The sequence below is a fragment of the Podarcis bocagei genome (assembly GCF_964188305.1).
Source record: "Podarcis bocagei genome assembly, chromosome: 12".
NCBI lineage: Eukaryota > Metazoa > Chordata > Lepidosauria > Squamata > Lacertidae > Podarcis > Podarcis bocagei.
The window spans coordinates 55,537,675-55,560,418 of NC_138137.1; the positions used below are offsets into that span (position 1 = coordinate 55,537,675).

General features: G+C 47.6%; 1 protein-coding gene and 1 long non-coding RNA gene across 2 annotated transcripts in view; one reads left to right on the top strand and one right to left on the bottom strand.

Moving 5' to 3' along the window:
* Window positions 1–22,744, bottom strand: part of OBSCN (obscurin, cytoskeletal calmodulin and titin-interacting RhoGEF) — a 285,408-nt gene that overhangs the window by 175,872 nt on the left and 86,792 nt on the right. Inside the window, exons 28-39 of the mRNA XM_081163401.1 lie at window positions 21,056–21,325; window positions 19,066–19,332; window positions 17,381–17,650; window positions 16,971–17,237; window positions 15,375–15,644; window positions 14,384–14,650; window positions 12,324–12,590; window positions 7,567–7,833; window positions 5,257–5,523; window positions 2,278–2,541; window positions 1,447–1,713; window positions 569–832 (exon numbers count right to left, since the gene is read on the bottom strand). Of these exons, the coding sequence (XP_081019527.1) occupies window positions 569–832; window positions 1,447–1,713; window positions 2,278–2,541; window positions 5,257–5,523; window positions 7,567–7,833; window positions 12,324–12,590; window positions 14,384–14,650; window positions 15,375–15,644; window positions 16,971–17,237; window positions 17,381–17,650; window positions 19,066–19,332; window positions 21,056–21,325 (3,207 nt within the window). The remainder of the gene's footprint in view (window positions 1–568; window positions 833–1,446; window positions 1,714–2,277; window positions 2,542–5,256; window positions 5,524–7,566; window positions 7,834–12,323; window positions 12,591–14,383; window positions 14,651–15,374; window positions 15,645–16,970; window positions 17,238–17,380; window positions 17,651–19,065; window positions 19,333–21,055; window positions 21,326–22,744) is intronic.
* Window positions 1–22,744, top strand: part of LOC308569782 — a 137,241-nt gene that overhangs the window by 98,477 nt on the left and 16,020 nt on the right. The window lies entirely within an intron of this gene.

The following is a 22,744-nucleotide window of genomic DNA, read 5'->3' on the forward strand; positions in this document are numbered from 1 at the left end:
TTTGGCCTTGACCTAAAGTGCCTCCTTGGTTTTGCTTGCACCATTCTATCCCAGTAGCTTGCACTTAATCCTACACTGAAAATGGCACCACTCCCAGTTTAGGTCTGGCTGTTCATTTAACAATTAACATATTTGGAGATGGGAATGAATTTAATACCCCCCTAGCAATTCTTCGTGACAAGTCCTAACCAAAAGGCCCTCCTCCCGCAGCTCCAACCAATGCGGAAATTCTCTGGATCTCACTGAATGAAGACTGAGTGAAAACATCACGACTTGTTTTCTTAGGTAAACCAAGCGTGATGAAGACCCAGTGAAGCTTTTCAACATTTCTGAGCCTGTAAATTTGTAGCTGGCATGTTACATTCATTTGAGAGGGTCTATGCATCTGCTGTGAGGAAGAAGTTCCAGAATCCACACCAAAGGGGTGTTTTAAGGAGGAGGAGGAGGAGGAAGGTAACATGTGTGGATTAGGAAGAGTGCTGTTGGGTTTAATTTCAGAAGAAAAACCGCAAGAGAAGTCTGGCTATATATAAGGTACACGTTATATCTCTACATTTCTTTTCTTTACCATTCACGGTCAAGCTAGCTGTAGTCTTCTGTCCTCCGCATTTGCAAGTGTAGTCTCCAGAATCTGCTACATCCAAGTCATGGATCACCAGCTCAGCACAAGGCCCCTCCTGCTTAATTTCGTATTTGCCACCTGCTTTGAGTGCCCTTTGCCCCTTCTGCCATTCCACGGGGGCAGCCTTGCTCAGCGTGCAGAGCAGTGTGGCCGTCTCGCCCTCTGTAACCTCCTTGCTTTTTAGTTCTTCTTGGAAAAATACAGGCAGTGCTAAAGAATGCAATATGGGTAGAGAGAAAGGGTCAGATCACCGGAGGACCTCTGACGTTTTGATGCTTTAGCACACTGGTCAGGTCCATGTTGCTAGGAAGCAACTGGCGTCAAGAGCAACCAACACAAAGGTTTAGCTGTGCCGCAACCATCACCAGACCCCTATGTAGCAGGAACACGGGAGCATTTTGCAGGAAGAGGTATAACTGCATTGTTTTATGTATCAAAATATTGGGCGGGGGGGAGGACAGGGAAGAAAAAGAAGCCCCAGGAGACCAGCAGCAAGAGATCCACAAAACCACTTCCGAACTCGAGAGGAGGTGGAGTTGCGGGCTTCACACCCTCTCCACGTGCACGGGGGCTGGCTCTCAGCCTCCGCGCGATTGAGGGGATCCCTGGCAGCGTCATCCCCTGGCCAGCCAATCGGCTGCCCTAGGGGGGGCGTGGCTTGCACGATATCACACTGGCGCGGCCAGGGACCTCCCTCTTTTGCCGCCTCAGCTCATCGGCAAGACCAACAGCAAGAGATCCACAAAGACATGTTGCAAGAGCGGTTACAGCTGGATTAAGCATGTTTGTTAACAGGCTTTATCTGTGGGCATAAGGTCCATTACCATTCACTTTCACGGCTGCAGTGGTCTTCTGATCTCCACACACGCAGGTGTAGCTTCCAGCATCCGTCAGTTCCAGATCTTGGATGGTTAGCTCAGCAAAGCGACCCTCTAGCCTCATTCTGTATTTTTCACTCGGTTTCAGCACCTTTTGATCCTTCAGCCACTCAACGGAGTCAACGGCCTTGGTCAACTCGCAATGCAGAGTGGCTGTTCCGCTCTCTGTTGCTTCCTCATTCTTTAGTCCCATTTTGAACTGTGCTGCCAAGGCTGAAGGACGCAGAATGAACAGATACTGTGTCAACAACCACAAGTTATGCGGAGGCTCTCTCATTCTCTGGCATGCTGCTGAATTGTGCAATTCACCCCCCAGTTATGGGGAACCATCTTGGACATGCTTCCAGCAAATCCTGCCAATTGCCAACTTGGGGGACAGAAAAGAACTTCCGAATGGGGTTATCCTTAGGAATGAAGGGGTGCCCCATTAAGAGGAGGCTGGCCGGAGAATTGAAATAATAACTCAGATATGAAATGGCCAACCTTTTCTTAATGAGGGTGACAGAACCACACAGTATATCTCATACCTTGTGCACGTCATGCCATGTCATTTGCGAGAGGAACTTTGCAAATCGCGTAAGCATGCAACAGCAACACCTTACATCCTGCGAAACTGGAGAAGAGTAAAGCAGGGAGGCTGCATGCCGGCATGACAGCGAAGGACAAGACGAAGGAAAAGTAGAGCTGAAGACAGAGCTTTGCAAGAACATAAATTAAGCGGGTGGGGGCAGATGGCAGAATCACTCCAAAAGGCTGGTAGCGTTGTTGTGTTTTTACCATTCACTGTTAAGACAGCTGTTGTCTTTTGGTCTCCAGTGGAACATGTGTAATCCCCAGCATCCTTGAGGTCTAGATCGTGGATCGTCAATTCGGCCACAGTTCCTTCTTTCTTCATTCTGTATTTGCTGCTGGGCCTCAGACCTTTCTGCCCCTTCATCCACTCAACTGGAGCAGACTTGTTCAGCTCACAGTGCAGAGTAACTATCCCACCTTGTGTGGCTTCCGTGTTCTTTAGCGGTTCTTTGAAGCGGGTAGGTATGGCTGGAGGATGAAGGGATTTAAAATGTATATACACAAACACACACACACATGAGGATGACTTGCATCTGATTCAGTAATAATAATAATAATAATAATAATAATAATAATAATAATAATAATAAATTTTATTTATATCCCGCCCTCCCCAGCCGAAGCCGGGCTCAGGGCGGCTAACAACACTAAAATAGTGCAACATTATAAAAACATCAAAGAATTAATTAAAATCAAAATTGATGGCAACCATAAACTAAAGTATTGTAAAGATTGCCAAAGGAGGGAGTCAGGCTGCGCCCTGACCAAAGGCCTGGTGGAACAGCTCTGTCTTGCAGGCCCTGCGGAAAGATGTCAAGTCCTGGAGGGCCCTTGTCTCTTGTGACAGAGCGTTCCACCAGGTTGGAGCCGCAGCCGGAAAAGCCCTGGCTCTAGTTGAGGCCAGCCTAACCTCTCTGAGGCCTGGGACCTTCAAGATGTTTTTATTTGAAGACCGTAAGTTCCTCTGTGGGGCATACCAGGAGAGGCGGTCCCGTAGATACGAGGGTCCTAGGCCGTATAGGGCTTTGAAGGTTAAAACCAGCACCTTAAACCTGATCCTGTACTCCACCGGGAGCCAGTGCAGCTGGTATAGCACCGGATGAATGTGATCCCGCAGCGAAGACCCCGTAAGGAGTCTCGCTGCGGCATTCTGCACCCGCTGGAGTTTCTGGGCCAGTCTCAGGGGCAGCCCCACGTAGAGCGAGTTACAATAATCCAGTCTGGAGGTGACCGTCGCGTGGATCACAGTGGCTAGGTCAGGGCGAGAGAGGTAAGGAGCCAACTGCTTAGCTTGGCGGAGATGAAAAAATGCCGCCTTTGTTATAGCTGCAATCTGCACCTCCATGGAGAGGGAGGTATCGAAGATTACACCCAAACTCTTAACGGACGGTGCTGGCACTAATTGCACCCCCGCAAGAGATGGGAGTTGCCCCCTCAATCCCATATCGTCCCGTCCCAGCCAGAGGACCTCTGTCTTCGAAGGATTTAACTTCAACCGGCTCCCACGTAACCATCCAGCCACAGCTTCCAAACATCTGATCAGTGTGTCTGGGGCCGAGTCAGGATGGCCATCCATCAACAGATAGAGTTGGGTGTCATCAGCATACTGATGGCAGCCCAGCCCAAAACTCCGGACAAGCTGGGCGAGGGGGCGCATAAAGATGTTAAAAAGCATCGGGAAGAGTATCACACCCTGGGGCACTCCATACACCAAGGAGTGGAGGGATGACAGTTCCCCCCCAAGCGCCACCCTCTGTCCCCGACCAGAGAGAAACGAGCGCAACACTGCCTCCAACCCAAGATTTCATATGGTCCTTTCAAACTTTTCTCACCTCTGCAGCCCCTGTGAAGTTATGCCTCTCTTCTCTGATCTTTCTTTCCCCTGGTTTTCATTCCCTTCTCAGATTCATCCCCCACTCTGGCCCTCTCTTCTTCCTATCATTCTTTTGAACTCTTCCATGTCCCAATCCTCCTTCCCTTGGGCCTTGTCTAGTCTACGCCTCTTTCCCTAGGCCCAAAGACTCTCCATGAACCACTGAAACTCCCAAGCAGTTCAGGCGTATTATGGCTGCCATCACAAAATTGCCTAGCTCATTATGATAAAGATTTAGGGAGCTTCCAGACTATTGCTATTGCCAGGTGGGATTCAACACATACCGGCAAATTGAGGTTGTTCAGCTGTAGTTAACTAGGCAGTCTCGCACACACACAAAAATCACCTCCCTCAAAGACTGGACTTCCTTACAATAAGGAAAGTTATGGGGAAGTATGGGATAACACCTTTCACGAAACATTGTCTAACAAATCGGAATGGTTGCTCATTAAATAGCTGGTGTCATCTAATCTCCGCACAAACAAATCAGGATAATTGCTCAATAATGACCACTCTCCCATCAACCAGAGGGCAACCTTTGCATGGGGAGGGCAACTCCCCAATCCCCGAGACAACGACAGAAATTCCTGGTCCGCCTCCCCACATCACGCCCCTTTGAGGTTCCTGACAAACCTCAGTTCTAATGAACCTATCTGTGGTGGGGGGAGGCGGAGCTCTTTGTGTTGTTAAAAGGGGCGGAGCCTACCTGAGAGCACGCACTCAACAGAAAAGCCAGGATACTAATCTTCCAAACATGCTCCTCCAGATGTGGTTTTTATTGTGCATTCATGGTGAATTGTGCTCATGATGGTATCGGGGAAGTTATCCACAATCCCATTTTCAATGTTTTTTGCACCTGCAAACGTTTTGTGGCTGGCATGCTGCCTGCAACTTCCTCCTGAAATCCTATAACGTTTCATACCCCCCCAAATGACATGCATTTTGCTTTTTCTCCCAATCTTGTAGTGCAAGAGTCCCCCCGCAGGCAGCAATAATGCAAGAACGCTGCAGATGCATTGCAGAACAGTCCAGAGTGGACAGTCCAGTATAAATCCATCACTATTATTGCATCAACGGACATGTTGCGGAATAGACCCATGCACCAAAAAAAACCCTAGGAGAAAAACTCCCCAAATTGGAGGCGCCCTCTGTAATAAACACAGCATAGAAAACCCCAATGAACTTCCTAAAAATATCAAGCTGGTAGGATTGTATACCACGTATTTGCTAAGCAAGCTAAAACTCAGAGTAGATACATATAAAATGGGAATAAATGCAATAATGAGATGGATGCATTCCCATTACCCTACCATGGATTTTGACCTGAGCTGTGCTCTGCTTATCTCCGGCATCACAGGTGTATCTCCCACCATCCTCTGGCTCTGAATTGTGGATGAACAGCTCAGCCACACACCCCTCCAGCTTCATCTTATATTTGTCACTAGCCCGAAGGACCGTCGCTCCTTTCTTCCAGGCCACGGATACGTCCGGCTTGTTGAGTACGCAGCGCAAAGCTACGGTGTCTCCTTCTTCCTTTTCCACATCTTTAAGCTCTTGCTTAAAAAGAACTGGCAGGGCTAAAATGTACAAGCAGGGTGGAGGGGAAATGGCAAAAGTTAAGCACTGTGGCAGAACTACATGTAACAGCCACACGCAGCAAGGACCACTCCCACCCCACTCCCGTCCAATACGCAGGAACAGATGGAAAACACAAATTCTGTCAATGGTTTTGGCTTCAGGGAGGTAGTGTCTAAATCTGGGGTTGTCCACCTGGTCCCTACCGCCCACCAGTGGGCGTTTCAGGATTCTAGGTGGGCGGTAGTGGGTTCTATGGCACAAGCTGAATCCTCCTTCTATTGAGCACTGGTGGACGGTAAGGAAATTTTACCATCAAGAAAGATGCACTAGTAGGCGGTAGGTATAAACAGGTTGACTACCCCTGGTCTAAATCCTAGTTCTCCCTGCCAACAGAAAACTAGCATTTGAGGGAGAAGGTCTAGCTACAACCCATCTCCCCGCCACTTGCCATTTTCTGTCCTGTGAGCCCCCTAACCCAACTGCAGTGGTACAGCCTGGAGCAGCTCAGAAAGGAAATGGCTTGCTTGGGAGTCTGGCAAAAAAGACCTCATCATCAGAGCCATCACTTTGGATCAGTGGTGGAGAACCTCAGACCCAGAGGCCACATGTGGCCCTCAAAGCCTCTCTATGTGGCCCTTGGGACTCTCCACAAGCCACAAACCCTTTCCCTAGTTATGCCCCTCAGAAGCCCATTTTGCACCCTCTTTGGGTGTTTCTGCCTGGCTGGAATGTGTCCTTGGACTCTGAGAATGCTTCCAGTTTCTCTGGATGAAGAGAGGTGTGCAAGTGGGTGTAGAAACTCGCCTACTGTGCAAAGGTAAAATTTGCACCAGTTGCTCTGCTTCCTTTCACCTCTGGCCCTGCCCACCACAGGCATGTGGCCCCTGGAAGGCTGCCCAGGAGGAAATGTGGCCCTCGATCTGGAAAGCATTCCCAACCACATCTTTCAACTGCCATATGTCCGCTGCAGAGATGGTTAACTTGGATCTTACAAACATGGAACTTCTTTACACAGGCTTAGCTCTACAACATAGGTCAAAGATTCAACCATGAGTGATGGTGTCAGGGGACTGCCCTCGGAACGGGGGGGGGGAGGCAGGGGGGCCGCTGGGATACAGAGAGCCTCCGAAACTCCTGAGGAGCAGTTCCTCTTCCAGTGGTGGGAAAAGCCACACCTCCAGTGGAGAAGAGAGGGAAGGGGCCAGCCAAGCGAGGAAAGGGCTGGAGGATGCTGCTGAGAGCCCCTGCGCCTCACCTCGCCAGGCGGGCCAGGAGGGACACAATCCACTTCTGTCACCCACCTTGCGCAGAGGGGTGAAACGCAAGGAGGGGAGGAGGAGGCTTGGGGTGCCAAAGTTCGTATGTTGGGGGAGAAGCCGGAAGAGGCCACTCCCGAATTCTGCAAGTGACTGAGACGGACATGAACTTGGTAGATCTGCACTGTAAATAGTTTGCACAATAAAACCTTTAAAAGCCAGGTCAGAGTCCTGCCTGGTTACTCACGAGCAACCACCACCGCCATCTGACAGATGGAAGCAGAATGGTATGGTTAGATGCACGTCGCCTAAAACATACAACTCACACTCACAGAGGTCGGGTTGCATGGTGGCGCTGTGGGTTAAACCACAGAGCCTAGGACTTGCCGATCAGAAAGTCCGCCGTTTGAATCCCCATGACGGGGTGAGCTCCTGTTGCTCGGTCTCTGCTCCTACCAACCTAGCAGTTCGAAAGCACGTCAAAATGCAAGCAGATAAATAGGTACCACTGTGGCAGGAAGGTAAACGGCGTTTCTGTGCGCTGCTCTGGTTCGCCAGAAGCAGCTTAGTCATGCTGGCCACGTGACCCAGAAGCTGTACACCGGCTCCCTCGGCCAATAAAGCGAGATGACCCCAGAGTTGGCCAGAGTTGGCTAATGGTCAGGGGTCCCTTTACCTTTACCTACTGCAGTGAGCAAATTTCGCATGCATGGCATTTCCGTGAAGGCCCCCTATTAAATTATGGCATAGATAACTGAGCACCGCGAAACTAGTGGCTCTTCCTACCCGTCACTTGCACTCGAGCCGAGGTCTTCAGCTCGCCAGTGCTGCAGGTATAATCCCCAGCATCAGAACTCTTTACATCCCGGATCACTAGCTCTGCCACAGCGCCACGCTGCTTCAACTCATACTTGTCGCCGGCCTGCAGGATTTCTTTTCCCTTCATCCACTGCACCGGCAGGTCTGCCTTGTTAAGCTCACAGGTAAGCCGCACCTTGCTTCCTTCCTCAGCTTCCCTGTTCTGCAGTTCTTGTTGAAAAAGAACTGGAAGGGCTAAAATGCAGAATTAAAGAAGGTGAACATGGGCCAGGAGGAAAGGCTTAAGAAAAGCTGTGGGTTCTTTGCTTCCCCAACAGCTTTTGCAAGAAGGAATTTGAAGCAAATAATAATAATAATAAAATTCAACTGATGGAAATGTCATTGACCCACTGTTCTAACCACCTATTCTCCACATGGGGAAAAAGCTTAAGAAAATTACAGTAACCGGCTTGATAACTTAATGCTTTAAAAAAAGAAGAAGGAAATAATGCAATTAGGTTCACCTGAACTGTAAGTTTTACATTCCCTACCCATTGATTTAGACATATAGTAAAGATCAAAGCAGGTAATATCTAATTAACACATAGCATATAACATAAGATACACATCTAGGTATCTATGTGGACTTTGGCAAAATAAAGACAAATGGATTTTGGCATAACAGACAACAGCAAATATGTAGATACTCTGATAGTTCAAAAATAGTTTCTGTTGGTAGACTGTGAGGTGGAGTTACAGTACATCTATAGTCAAAGGACTGAGAAGAAGCTTATGAGTTATGTCTCTTTCTTTCTTTTTCTTTTTAAAAAAGGTAGGATTTGCCAGTTAGTAATTTCACATCACATTTCAAACTCCCTTCTAGCATAAGATTATTGAGGAGGGACATCTCTTCTGAAGCAGACACTGGCATCCAAGCCAAAGGACTATTTTTCTCCCTTCCTGCTAGTCCACACTTCCTGTAGAAAGGTCACATGAACACAGATGGGCATCTTCATCCTCTATGATTTTATTAGTCCAAGTTCTTAGATGTAGTCATCCATAGCTGCCAGTACAGGAAGGGAATGCCAATGAAATATTGATGATTGCCGCAATAGCTCAGTTGGTAGAGGCTCTTAATCTCGGATTGTGAGTTTGAGTCCCGTGTTGGGCAAAATATTCCTGCACTGCAGGGGGTTGGAGTAGATGACGCTCGTGGTCCCTTCCAACTCTGCAATTCTATTCTATAATTCTATGAGAATTAATTCTATAATTCTATGAGAACCCTTCTCAACATGATTTCATCATGATCTACTCTTCTAGCACAGTTTACCATCTTCCATTTCTAGAAACTTGACATCCTTCTGTAGTTTCGTTTAGAGGGAAACTGTGTCCAAGCAAATAAAACTGGATATGTAGTGGGTGGGAGCGTGGGTGGGAGAAGCTGCTGTCTCTCAGCAAATTTTCAGTTTGTTGACTCTCCCCTTTCGCACCTTCAGAAACAGGAGTTTGCCCCAGAACAACAGAAAAAGATCTTTAAACAACAGAACAGGTGGAAATTAATGTTGATCAGATATCCATAGTATATCAACAGGACAGCTTTAGGTTGAAAAGATAGAGAAAAATGGACAGTAGAGGCATGGAATAGTTATTTGTTTGAACTTATTCAGTCGGACATTGTCGCAGTCATGTCACAGGAAACAACATGGAAGGTCAAGTCCACCACGATAAGGAGCAGATGGAACCCCTATCTTCAATGGATAAAAACTACTGAAACAAAAGACATTCGGTGAAAACTAAAGATGCTATGCCAGTGGCTGAGGATAATAGTTTGAACCCTTCCAATGGATATGGGGAGGGGGAGGGGGGAGGAAAAAATTGTATGAGAAATTTAAAATTGGAAGGAGATAATAGTATGTGAAAATCCCAAACTTGAATAAAACTTTTTTTAAAAAAAGTATACCAACATTAGCAACAATCCTTCTTTTGATTATGGAGGCAACATCCCATGTACCATGTGAATTCTTTCCAGGCATATGGAGCTACCGATTATATTCTTCAGAGATCTGTATAAGCTGATAAAGTGCATCCATTCTACGTACTCAAGGAGAATAATTTCTTTCAAGTAGAATACTCTGGATCCTGTTGACACCTGGAGTGCTCTCTGGTCCAAAGAAAAACACTTCAGTTGATTTCATATTCAACTATGAAGTCCACTGATGAAATCACGTAGAATAGACTGAACCAGTAAGAGATCATTTTCAACCCAGTTGCAAACTTAGCATTGATAATCAGAGTGCTTAATACAACACAACTAACATTTATTTCCATTGTAATGAGAATATTTGCTCTCCTGGCTTGACAGTGAATCATAGAATTGTAGAGCTGGAAGGTACCTAAGGGTCATCTAGTCCAATTCCCTGCAATGCAGAAATCTCAACAGGTGGTCCCCCATCCAATTTGAAACCATAGCAGACCCTTCTTAGCTTTGCAAATGTGCTAGCAGTTTTATTGCTACACCACTGGGAGACTCCCGTTTCTTTGTATCACCTTCTATATCTCACTTTCCGTTTTATACATGAGAAGGGGTTTCAAATCTTGACAGGGTATTCCGGAAGTTAAAGATGCATCTCCCAAAATGGTTTAGAATTTACAGATTATTTGCAGAGGCAGGTCAATAATAAACTTGGAGGATAACAACTACTACCCACAATGGTCATGTTTTACCTCCCCTGTTGGAGACAGTATGCACCTGAAGAGGAGAGGCTGGTCAACTAGGGTGAATGGCACACTGCCCCACCAATCCCAGTCTGCTCTCAGTCAGCTCTTGCCTGCCTGCCTTCTTACTTGCATCCAGTTCAGGGATGGCACTGCCTGTCAGTTTCTTTGCCCTTGGTCTCTGTTTTGCCTGTGTAGAACTCAAGAGGGAGAAGGATGGGGACAAAACTAAAACTATCTGGCTCTGCTTGTCATTGGCTTCAGCCCATGAGTTCCAATGGGCACTCACCACCACTGATCCTTCTTTACATTTGCAAGTAACAGTAACATCCAAAGGCACTTTCTGGGCCAGTACAACAATTGCTGGAATGGAGGCTGTATGCTTCTGAATGGCAGCTGCTGGGAATCGCAGGTGGAGAGAGTGATGTTGCGCTCATGTCCTGCTTGTGGGTTAGGCACAGGCAATTGGTTGGCAACTGTGGGAAACAGGATGTTGGACTAAATGGGCCTTTGGCCTGATCCAGCAGGGCTCTTCTTATGTTCTTTTCAGGACCTTGGAAAGCTCCAAGGTAATGCAGACATTGCTCCAATCTAAAGCCTAAAATTGGTCTGTTGAGACCATACAGGGAAGCCAAGAAGTTTTTTGGTAGCTAGTATGACACAGAGCAGAATTGAGTTTGCTTGCTTGAGTGGCCCAAGCTGCTGGTCTCCAGGTCAGAATCCAACATCAAATCCAGACAGAAATGAGCTGTAGCACCAAGTGAAAAGCATCTCACCTCAGATGGGGTGAGCTTTGAACTGCAAACTTCCTCACCCTTTTGCTTCCACCATCATACAAATTAGAAGAATCTAGTGCTTGCCTTCATCTGGTTTACCCTCTATTGCAGTCTTCATGCCTGGATCATTTTTCATGAGTGGCTTCCTCATTAAATGCCTCAAAGTAGCAGATCCTTTGAGTGACGATTGCATCTGAAAGTAGCATCCCCCGATGCAACCCATTGTCACCTGATTCAGCTTTATTCCAAACCTATTGTGGATCGTATGTTATGTTGTAGGGATCAACCACTTGCATATAGCAGACACCTTTAAATCAAACATGCATGTTCCAGGCCTTTGGTTATTGGCCTGGAAAAAGGAACACGAGCACAAAATAAAACATCAAGAAGTTTCCATTGTAAGGCATAGTTCAAAGAGAAGTGCCTCTCACTTATCACGAGCCTGTAATATAAAGAGACTTAGATACACGTCCATGATTGCTGATAAAGGAAAGAATATGGAAAAAGTTACATGTTGTAATAAATACAGTATATGCCAATACAGATTTCATCGTGCAGGAGACTAGTTTAATTAAACAAGTCATGGTTACAATATACAACAGCCTTCCTCCAACATGGTGCCCTACAAATGTTGTACAAATTATAAATTCTTGTTGTTGGACTACAACTCCCCTCATCCCTGACCACTGGCTATGCTTGCTGAGGCTGATGGGAGTTGAAGTCCAGCATCATCAGGAAGGCATGAGGTTGGGAATGGCTGATCTACAGTGGCTTAGGCTATTTGTTGCACCAACTCCATCTTAGGCAAAGTTACATTAATGTAAGAACTGCTCCAGTATTCTGGTTTCCTTACACGCTCTGGAGAAAACACAGGAAGCTGCTTTATATCAAGTGAATTCATTCATCTGTCGAGAATTTTTGACAGTAACTTGCAACACTGAACTGTAGAGTCGGAAGGGACTGTGAGGGTTATCTAGTCCAGCCCCCCAACATGGGTCTCGAACCCACAACCCTGAGATTAAGGGTCTCATGTTCTACTGACTGAGCTATCCCAGGGTTTCAGGCAGGAGACTCTCTCAGCTTCACTGGAGACACCAAGGTTTGGACCTTGGATCTTTTGCATGCACATCATGTGCTCTACCACCAAACCATGGCCTTTTCCATTTATTTGACAAAATCTAAATGCTGGGACTACAGGCTGAATTCCCCCCCCCATGGCAATAATTAATAAGACAAACCACACAGCGTTCGTACCTTGCACTACCACCTTTGCGCTCGACTGGGTCTCGCCAATGTCACAGGTATAAATGTCACTGTCGTCTTCCTGTAAGTCGTTCACTGTGAGTTGCAGGACTGTCCCCTTCTGGCTGATCTCGTATTTCTTGCTCGCCTTGAGGTCCATAATCCCTTTCCTCCAGGTCACAGCAGAAGCCGGCTTCTTGGTTTCGCAAGTAAGGACTGCTTTCTTATTTTCCTCCAGCTTCAGGTCCGTAAGGTCTTTGATGAAGCAGTTTCCTGCTTCTGAAAGGAAATGCGATAAAGTGATAGGTAAGTGAGCACTCAAATCAAACACAGCGACAGAGATAAATGAAACAATGGCTACATGCTTCTCTCGTACTTCTCAGAGGTGAAGATTCTCACGCCACAACCCAAACACACAGCACCACCTTGGAGCAATTTACAAGGCCCGCAATAGACAGGGAAGAATGTTCACCACCACTTGGAACTTAAAGGATATAAATGGAATGAGGCTGAATCCTGACAAGACAAAAGTACTGTTCTTGGGGGATAGAGGGTGGGCTGGTGTGGAGGACTCCCTGGTCCTGGATGGGGTAACTGTGCCCCTGAAGGACCAGATGCGCAGCCTGGGAGTCATTCTGGACTCACAGCTGTCCATGGAGGTGCAGGTCAATTCTGTGTCCAGGGCAGCTGTCAACCAGCTCCATCTGGCACACAAGCTGAGACTCTACCTGCCCGCAGACTGTCTCGCCAGAGTGGTGCATGCTCTGGTTATCTCTCGCTTGGACTACTGCAATGCGTTCTATGTGGGGCTACCTTTGAAGGTGAGCCAGAAGCTACAACTAATCCAGAATGCGGAAGCTAGACTGGTGACTGGGGGCGGCCGCCGAGACCACATAACACCGGTCTTGAAAGACCTACATTGGCTCCCAGTACGTTTCCGAGCACAATTCAAAGTGTTGGTGCTGACCTTTAAAGCCCTAAACGGCTTCGGCCCAGTATATCTGAAGGAGCGACTCCACCCCATCGTTCTACCCGGACACTGAGGTCCAGTGCCGAGAGCCTTCTGGCGGTTCCCTCACTGCAAGAAGCCAAGTTACAGGGAACCAGGCAGAGGGCCTTCTCGGTAGTGGCACCCACCCTGTGGAACGCCCTCCCACCTGATGTCAAAGAGAACAACAACTACCAGACTTTTAGAAGACATCTGAAGGCAGCCCTCTTTAGGGAAGTTTTGATGTGTGATATTTTAATGTATTTGTAATCTTTGTTGGAAGCCACCCAGAGTGGCTGGGGAAACTCAGCCAGGTGGGCGGGGTACAATTAATTAATTAATTAATTATGATGAAAGATAGAATAGAGCGAGATGCTAACCATCTAGCCTGGTGAGAAGACCCCTCTCTTCTGAACCGTATTTAAGACAGGCTGCTGGAGCACAGTGAGGTCATTGCCAGCAACTGGAACATTTCTGCCTTATTTTATACTTCCTTCTTGCTTGCTCCTTTTATATTCAAGTCTAGAGTATTTATTTTTGTAATATGGAATTCCCACCCCCTATATTTGGCAAACTGTTGATGGTTGTGCTTTGAAATCTGCAGTTTGAGATTTGGTAAAAGGTAAAGGGACCCCTGACCATTCGGTCCAGTCGTGGCCAACTCTGGGGTTGCGGCGCTCATCTCACCTTATTGGCCGAGGGAGCCAGCATACAGCTTCTGGGTCATGTGGCCAGCATGACTAAGCCACTTCTGGTGAACCAGAGCAGCGCATGGAAACGCCGTTTACCTTCCCGCCGGAGTGGCACCTATTTATCTACTTGCACTTTGATGTGCTTTCAAACTACTAGGTTGGTAGGAGGAGGGACTGAGCAACGGGAGCTCACCCCGTTGCGGGGATTCAAACTGCCAACCTTCAGATCGGCAAGCTCTAGGCTCTGTGGTTTAACCCACAGCGGTAGGTTTGCCTTTAAATGCAAATTGAATCTAGTTTCTCTCCAACCGTTGTGGAACCAAACTGAATTTCAGAAAATTTCCTTTCCAATTGCTGACTGGATCTACTCTTTGCAAGGCACCACTACTGACCTTCCACAGTAAGCGTTGCTTTTGTTTTAGAGATTTCGGTCTCGCATGTATATTCCCCACTGTCCTTGACTGAGGCATCGTGGATGATCAGTATGACGCGGGTCCCCTCCTCGCGCAGGTCGTACTTTTGGCTCCTCCGAATCTCTTTGCCATCCTTGCGCCACTTAATGTTGCCGTCCCACTTGGACAAGTCGCAACTCAAGCTAGTCTCCTGCCCCACCAACGCGGTCTTGTCCTCCAGCTCACGTACAATTTCTGCTGGCTTTTCTAAAGGGAAACGAAGCAAAAGAATCTTTCTATTAAGAAGAAAAATAACTCCTCAGGTTTATCATCTTTTTTACTATGTTGGAGAATTTTTTTTTGGGGGGGGGAATCTGTAGTAAAGGAGCAACAAGACAAGGAACTGAGATTCAGCAGGCATTTCATCTTATAAACATGTGCTGAAAATGTTTCTGTTCTATCATGCTTATGCAATTAGGAATAAATCTTTCCAAAGCAGGTAGCTGTTTTCTGATTTTAACATGTTTATATGGTTGTATGATTTTATGAATAGTTGTTGCAAACCGCTCTGATTTTTCAAAAACAAATAGTGGTATAAAAGGTAAAGGGACCCCTGACCGTTAGGTCCAGTCATGGCCGACTCTGGGGTTGTGGCGCTCATCTCGCTTTACTGGCCGAGGGAGCCGGCGTGCAGCTTCTGGGTCATGTGACCAGCATGACTAAGCCGCTTCTGGCGAACCAGAGCAGCGCATGGAAACGCCGTTTACCTTCCCACCGGAGTGGTACCTATTTATCTACTTGCACTTTGATGTGCTTTCGAACTGCTAGGTTGGCAGGAGCAGGGACCAAGCAACGGGAGCTCACCCCGTCGCGGGGATATATTTTCATAAATAAATAAACTAAATAGTGCCATTTTATAATCCGTTGAGACTGTCCATGTACCAAACAGATGTTCCTGCTTAAGATGCACACCCAAATTTCCTCTACGCACCTTTCACGACTAGAGTGGCTTTGGAGCTTAAGTCACCGAGGGAGAAAACGACCTCTCCAGCATCAGTGGCCATTGCTTTTTTAATATTGAGAGTGTATTTCCTCCCTTTCTTGAATGCTCTAACCCGTCCCTCGTGGCCCACTTCAGTTCCGTTGATGAGCCAGCGGCAATCTTCAGCGCTTTCGTGGGAGAGAACACATTCAAAGCTACAACTCTCCCCTTCCAGGACTTCCGTGTTCTTGAGGCGTTTGGTGACGCCGATGTTCAGTTCTAAGAACAGAGATAAAAGGGTTATCAGAGAGGCTTTGGCACCTACACAAGGCAAGCGCAATGCAAGAATGAGAACAGTGGAACCCCTGTGCAAACAGAGAGCATGACTAAGGAATCCCCAGGGCATTGCCACAGAGGAAGTATAAACAGAAAAAAGCTCTTTGGATGCATTTGAATGCATTTGTTATTTAAAAAGTGTATTGTCTTGGGTCATTTCTCTAAGGTAGACTTTTTAAAAGTTTTTATGTGTTTATATGCCTATTAAAAAACAGAGACATCACCTTGCCAACAAAGGTACGTATAGTAAAAGCTATGGTTTTCCCAGTAGTGATGTATGGAAGTGAGAGATGGACCATAAAGAAGGCTGATCGCCAAAGAATGGATGCTTTTGAATTATGGTGCTGGAGGAGAGTCTTGAGAGTCCCATGGACTGCAAGAAGATCAAACCTATCCATTCTGAAGGAAATCAGCCCTGAGTGCTCACTGGAAGGACAGATCCTGAAGCTGAGGCTCCAAGACTTTGGCCACCTCATGAGAAGAGAAGACTCCCTGGAAAAGACCCTGATGTTGGGAAAGATGGAGGGCACAAGGAGAAGGGGACAGCAGAGGATGAGACGGTTGGACAGTGTTCTCAAAGCTACCAGCATGAGTTTGACCAAACTGCGGGAGGCAGTGGAAGACAGGAGTGCCTGGCGTGCTCTGGTCCATGGGGTCACGAAGAGTCGGACACGACTAAACGACTAAACACCAACAACAACATGCCTATCACACTTTTAAACTTAAAATCCATTGTTGTATATTGTTTTAAATGTTTGTTTTGCTATTGGGATTGTAGTTCCATTTGTGTTTCTCAAGCTGGTCTCTGACCTTAATAAATTTCATGTTCATGAGTACAGTGGTACCTCGGGTTAAGTACTTAATTCGTTCCAAAGGTCTGTTCTTAACCTAAAACTGTTCTTAACCTGAAGCACCACTTTAGCTAATGGGGCCTCCTGCTGCCACCGCGCCATCAGAGCACGATTTGTATTCTCATCCTGAAGCAAAGTTCTTAACCTGAAGCACTATTTCTGGGTTAGCGGAGTCTGTAACCTGAAGCGTATGTAACCTGAAGCGTATGTAACCTGAGGTACCACTGTATTGTCTTCCGTAACATTCTGGTGTGTTAGAACCCTAGAAAGGACAAGAAAAGATGGCAAAAGATGCACAAAGCTGGCGCACATTTGCTTTGGCCCTCTGCTTGTGGTTTGGTTTGTGGGGCTTTGTGGGGGTGCATGTTTACACCCTGCAAGTCTACAGTTCCGGACTTCACAATGCAGCAGCCCCTACCTTGGACACTGACTCTAGACTTGGCCACCTCTGTACCAAGGTCACATGTATACAAGCCAGCATCAGCCTTGTCGAGGTCATGGATAATGAGACCCAGCGTCTTCCCAGCCTGCAACATCTCATACTTGTCGCTTGGGGTGAGTTCCACACCCTCCTTCTTCCAGATGGGCTTGACCTTTGCCTTGGAGACCTCACACTCCAGGCTGACTGTACTGCGCTCCTCTGCAGCAACATCATCCAGGGACTTCATGAAGACGGCAGGCTTCTCTGAAGAACGGTGCAACAGGGAAAGGAAACGGCAATGTTTAGATCCAACTTTCCAGGTGTTACTTATTTCACAAAACTCATACAGCAGCTTGATTGTAAGGAAAGCGAGGACCAAGGCCCTTAGGTGAAAAAAGGAAACTCACCTTTCACCTTCAGCCGAGCACTCTCGGTGACTTTCTTCTGAACCTTGATCGTCACTGAGCCAGCATCTTCTGGCATGACGTGTTTGAGCATCAGGCTGTGAGAGGTGCCCAGTTTCTTGATCTCATTGAAGTTGTTGGGGAAGAGGTGTGTGTCATTGAGGAACCATTCCACGTCGTCAATGTCTTCAGACAGCTCACAGGAGAAGAAGGCACAATTCTCCTCCTCAATTTCCACATCTTCCAGATGCTTCGTTATCTCCACTTTGCGTTCTGTTTGAGGGGAGGGATTAGGCACACAATGAGGTTCCACAGTACAAGATGCTAACTTACCAGAACCATCTCCAGCTCTGCAAACAGCATGTTGCAAACTTCTTGCGGCCTCCATTCTATACGCAAAGGCAGTTTCCCACATAGCATTTTCAGAGAATCCAAAGGGCCATGATAGCAAATAAAATATTTTTCTGAACATCTCAGATTCTCCATCTGCTGCCTAAGAAATGTCCTCCCCTGTCGTATGGCTTCTTCCTCCCCACACTCCAAATAAGCAGGTTCATTCCATACTCCTGAGGGAGGCACCATTCTCCAGTATATTACAGGTTGTCACAACACACTCTGCATTGCAAATTCCCTTTCTAACCTGCAACCTGAGCAGGTAGCAGCAACCTTCTCGGGCCAGTGGGCACACTTGGAATTTTGAGAACATTCCATGGGTGCCAGTAGCAAAATGGCTGTTGTGGGGTTGTGGTATATGACAGATGGGCTGACATGGAGGTGTGTCAGAGTGGCTTCAACTTAGGGGAGGCTGAGCGTGCTGGGCCCGGGGATAAACCTGAGCAATGCAGTCCAGGTCCGGTCCCGAATCCAAGGGTTCCACAAACAGTCAGTCCGACAGGGTCAAGGCAGGAAACCAGGCTAGGTCAGGCACAGGGTCACAGGCAGGTTCCAGCAAACAGCAATGTTGCTCCTGAAACCTGGGGCAGGCTCCATCAGCCTTTTATCTCGGTCGGGGTAACGGCTGGTCCTGATCCCCCGGTGACTCACCTCCCTGTCTCGCCCGAAGGCGAGCACTCCTCCTGCGAGTACTCAGGTCTCTCCTTCTCTCAGACCTAAGCCTTTGCAGCTTGGGAGATGTTGGTGGGTTACTAGACTCAGAGGCCACCTCAGCCTCTCCTGACCCAACGGGTAGTGGAGCAGCTGTAAGTGATGGCCCAGCTGGAGGCAACGAGGTCATCCCCGCATCTGGAGCCAGGGCAGGCTCAGGCCTTTGACTCAGCCCAGCTGGTGCTTGTTGCAAGGGAACCTGTGCAGACTGGGGCTCTTCAGAATCAGGACCCAGACTTGGTTCAGATGCCGCCTGAGGCAGAGGTTCCGAGTCCGAGCCCAAGTCCCAGGCCATCACACTGAGTCAAGGCAAACAGGAACTGGGCAAAAAGAGGCAACAGTCTCCCTTGCATTTGGGGGGGCATTTATTGACATCTTTCAAAGGTACCAGAGGATGGTGCCTTTTCTATGCATTATTGCTGCCTTAATGCGGCATATAGACATGTCACTAAAAATTATTCACTTATCGGATTTCACCCAATTTCTAATAGTAAGCATACACATGAGAATTGCTAATTTCTTTCCCTGCACATAAAGCAAGGCTGGACTCCCCTCACCTTCCCTCCGTTGTTTCACCTACGTACCCAGAATGGTCAGTGAGGCCTTGGTCTCTGAAGTCCCAGCTTTGCATCTGTAAACACCAGAATCTCCAACAGACAACTTCAGGATTTTTAGCTCTGCTGTGTTCTTATCCCTCTTGAGCTTAAACCTCTCTGAGGGCTCGATGAGGGTGTGGTCTTTGTACCATTCTACAACCTTTGGAGAAGGCTTGAACTCACAAGAAAGGACAACCGAGTGGGTTTCCTGGACAACCTTGTCTTCTAGGTGCCTAGTAATAGTCACTTGGAGATCTACAAAGAGAAGGAGCAAGGAGGGTCATCATGGACAAAGAAGAAGTTGCAATGAATTAGATCTAGGAGAAACTATGGGAGTGGCATTGAATTAGAACTAGGGGAACTATGCACAACTGCTAGTTAATGCATGAAGGAGGGACACTGGTGACGCTGTGGTCTAAACCACTGAGCCTCTTGGGCTTGCCAATTGGAAGGTCAACAGTTCGAATCCCTGCAACAGAGTGAGCTTCCGTTGCTCTGTCCCAACCTAGCAGTTTGAAAGCACGCCAGTGCAAGTAGATAGGTACAGTGGTGCCTCGCAAGACGAAATTAATTCGTTCCGCGAGTTTTGTCGTCTTGCGATTTTTTTTGTCTTGCGAAGCACGGTGTCGGGAAAGTTTTGGAAAAGCTTCAAAAATCACCAAAGTCTTTAAAAACCTCAAAAAAGGCTACCACACCGCGTTCTATGAGTTGCTCCTCGAAGTCAAGTCGTAACTGTATTAACGGTGTTAAGAAAAAGGAAACAAACTTGCAAGACGTTTCCGTCTTGCGATGCAAGCCCATAGCGAAAATCGTCTTGCGAAGCAGCTCAAAAAACAAAAAACCCTTTCGTCTAGCAAGTTTTTTGTCTTGCGAGGCATTCGTCTTGCGAGGTACCACTGTACTGCTGTGGCAGGAAGGTAAACGGTGTTTCCGTGCGCTCTGGTTTCCGTCACTGTCACCCATTGAGCCAGAAGCGGTTTAGTTCTGCTGGCCACATGACCCGGAAAGCTGTCTGAGGACAGCCACTGGCTCCCTCAGCCTGAAAGTGAGATGAGCGCCGCAACCCCATAGTCACCTTTGACTGGACTTAACCGTCCAGGGTTCCTTTACCTTTACCAATTCATGAAGGGGTAAAGAACCATGGAATTGTATTGCTAGGTTGACTCATACTTGTGCTGGGCCCGGGGGTTAAACCGAACAATGCGGTCCAGGTCCGGTCCCAAATCCAAGGATTCCATGAGCAGTCAGTCCAATAGGGCCAAGGCAGGAAACCAGGCACAGAGTAACAGGCAAGTAGCAGCAATGTTGCTCCCGCAACCTGGGGTGGGGTCTGGCAGCCTTTTATCTCTGATGGGGTAACGGCCAGTCCTGATCCCCCTGTGACTCACCTCCCTATCTCGCCCAAAGGTGAGCACTCCTCCTGCGAGTACTCAGGTCTCTCCTTCTCTCAGACCTTAGTCTCTGCAGCTCGGGAGACGTCAGTGGGTTACTAGACCCAGGGGCCGCCTCAGCCTCCCCTGACCCAACCAGTAGTAGAGCAGCTGTGAGTGATAGCCCAGGTGGGGGCAACAAGGTAATCCCTACATCTGGAGCCAGGGCAGGCTCAGGCCTTTGACTCAGCCCAGCTGGTGCTTGTTGCAGGGGAACCTGTGCAGACTGGGGCTCTTCAGAATCAGGCTCCAGACTCAGTTCAGATGCCTCCTGAGGCAGAGGATCCAGTGCGGACCGAGACTCTTCTGGTTCTGAGTTTGAGCCCGAGTCCCAGGCCATCACAATACTATCCTTGACTGAGGTATCGTGGATGATCAATACGGAGCGGGTGCCCTCCTCGCAGAGGTCGTACTTTTGGCTCCTCTGAATCTCTTGCGCCGCTGAACGTTGCTCATCTAAAAGCCCCCCTGCCTTCTCCTCAAGAACCACCCTGAACAGAACTGCTGCTGCTGCTGCTGTTTCAAGTTCTGAGGAAGAAGTGACTTACCTTTCACCACCAAGTTCGCTGTGGACTTTGCTTTGCCAATGGCAAACTGAATGGTGCCTGTCATCTCTACGTCAGTCTTCCTCAGGATCAGGCGGTGCAGCCTCCTCTCCTGTTCTATCACAACATCCTTGCCGGCCTGCAGGAGTTCTCCACGGAGAGACCATTTAGGGGGCTTGACAGACTCAATGGAGATTTCGCACTCAAACCTGGCTTCCGCTGGCTCACTGACCTCCACATCCCTCAGCTCCTTCACAATATTGATGGATTGCTCTGAGGACAAGGAGGAGCCAAAGAGGAAAAGGTCAAATGCCCATCCTGCTGCCTCCACGCAGACCATGTAGTGGTGGCTTATTAACAGCTATTTAAAATCATCATAATGTTGAGATTTGAATATTGCTGGGCTCCTTGGTCCAGCTTAGGACAAGAGGAGCAGGAAATAAATATTAATATGCAGTAGCATATTTTTACCCCTTCATGGATCACTGCCTTGCCGTGGCGAAGGGGCTTGAATAACTCAGAGAAGCTGTGAACTATGCCGAGCAGGGCACCCAAGATGGACAGGTCATAGTGGAGAGTTTTGACCAAACGTGATCCACCTGGAGGAGGAACCGGCAAGCCACTCCAGTATCCCTGCCAAGAAAACTCCATGGACAAAGACAACAGGCATATAAAAATTATGATGCTGGAAGCGAAGCTACCAGCATGAGTTTGACCAAACTGCGGGAGGCAGTGGAAGACAGAAGTGCCTGGTGTGCTCTGGTCCATGGGGTCACGAAGAGTCAGACACGACTAAATGACTAAACAACAAAGCATATTTTTAAACCCTTCAGCTTGCCACTAAGAGCAAAACTAGCCAATTTCTGACTCCTCTTCCTGCTCTTGTTGTAGGCCCAGTGTGGGTAGCCTGTGGCCTTCACGTCAGTGTTGCTGGACTACAAATCCCATCACCTCTGACCATTGGTCATACTGGCTGGGCTGATGGAAGCTGTAGTCCAGAAACAGCTGGAAGTCCACAAGTTCTTTATCCATATTGCGGGCAGACTTTCTTTGTTGGTTCTCTTTCCCACCTCTGACCGTGGCAGCAAATTATGCAACACAATGATACATGCAAATATTGGGGCAGGCAGGGGGGGGGGGGAATTGACCCAAAGCTGTCATTTTCAGTGGCAGCCCCATGTCAATCATCAAGCCCAGCTCTCTTGTGGGGTTGCAATTCTAAACACATTTAACCTGACACATCTTTTGCCATTAAAAGTGCACAGGCTTAGATTGTAAGGACAATTCTTATATACTATGATATGTTCTTCTGGAATCTTTTGGGTTATACTGACACTTTATTGGTATGCTTTTTGCTGTAGCTAGGAAGTTAGGGTGATCAAGACATTTGATGATTTGAATTTTGTTGAAAGGGCACTTTCCCACAGGATATTATGCAGATCTCCGATGGACTGATTCCTTTACTCAATCTGCTCAGTTCCTTTCATAAAAAAGGGTGCAGAACCCAAAACACAATTCATGTATGTGGCAGAGAGAAGTACAAAGCCTCTTACAGCATGAGGAAGTTTTTAAAGAAATGTCAGTTCCTACACTTCAAGTTGTGTGCCTAACATTCTGGATCAACAGCAGGAGAAACTGTCATGTGAAGCTATCCTAATGTTCTGGGGTAAGGTTCAGCGATAGTAGCATTTT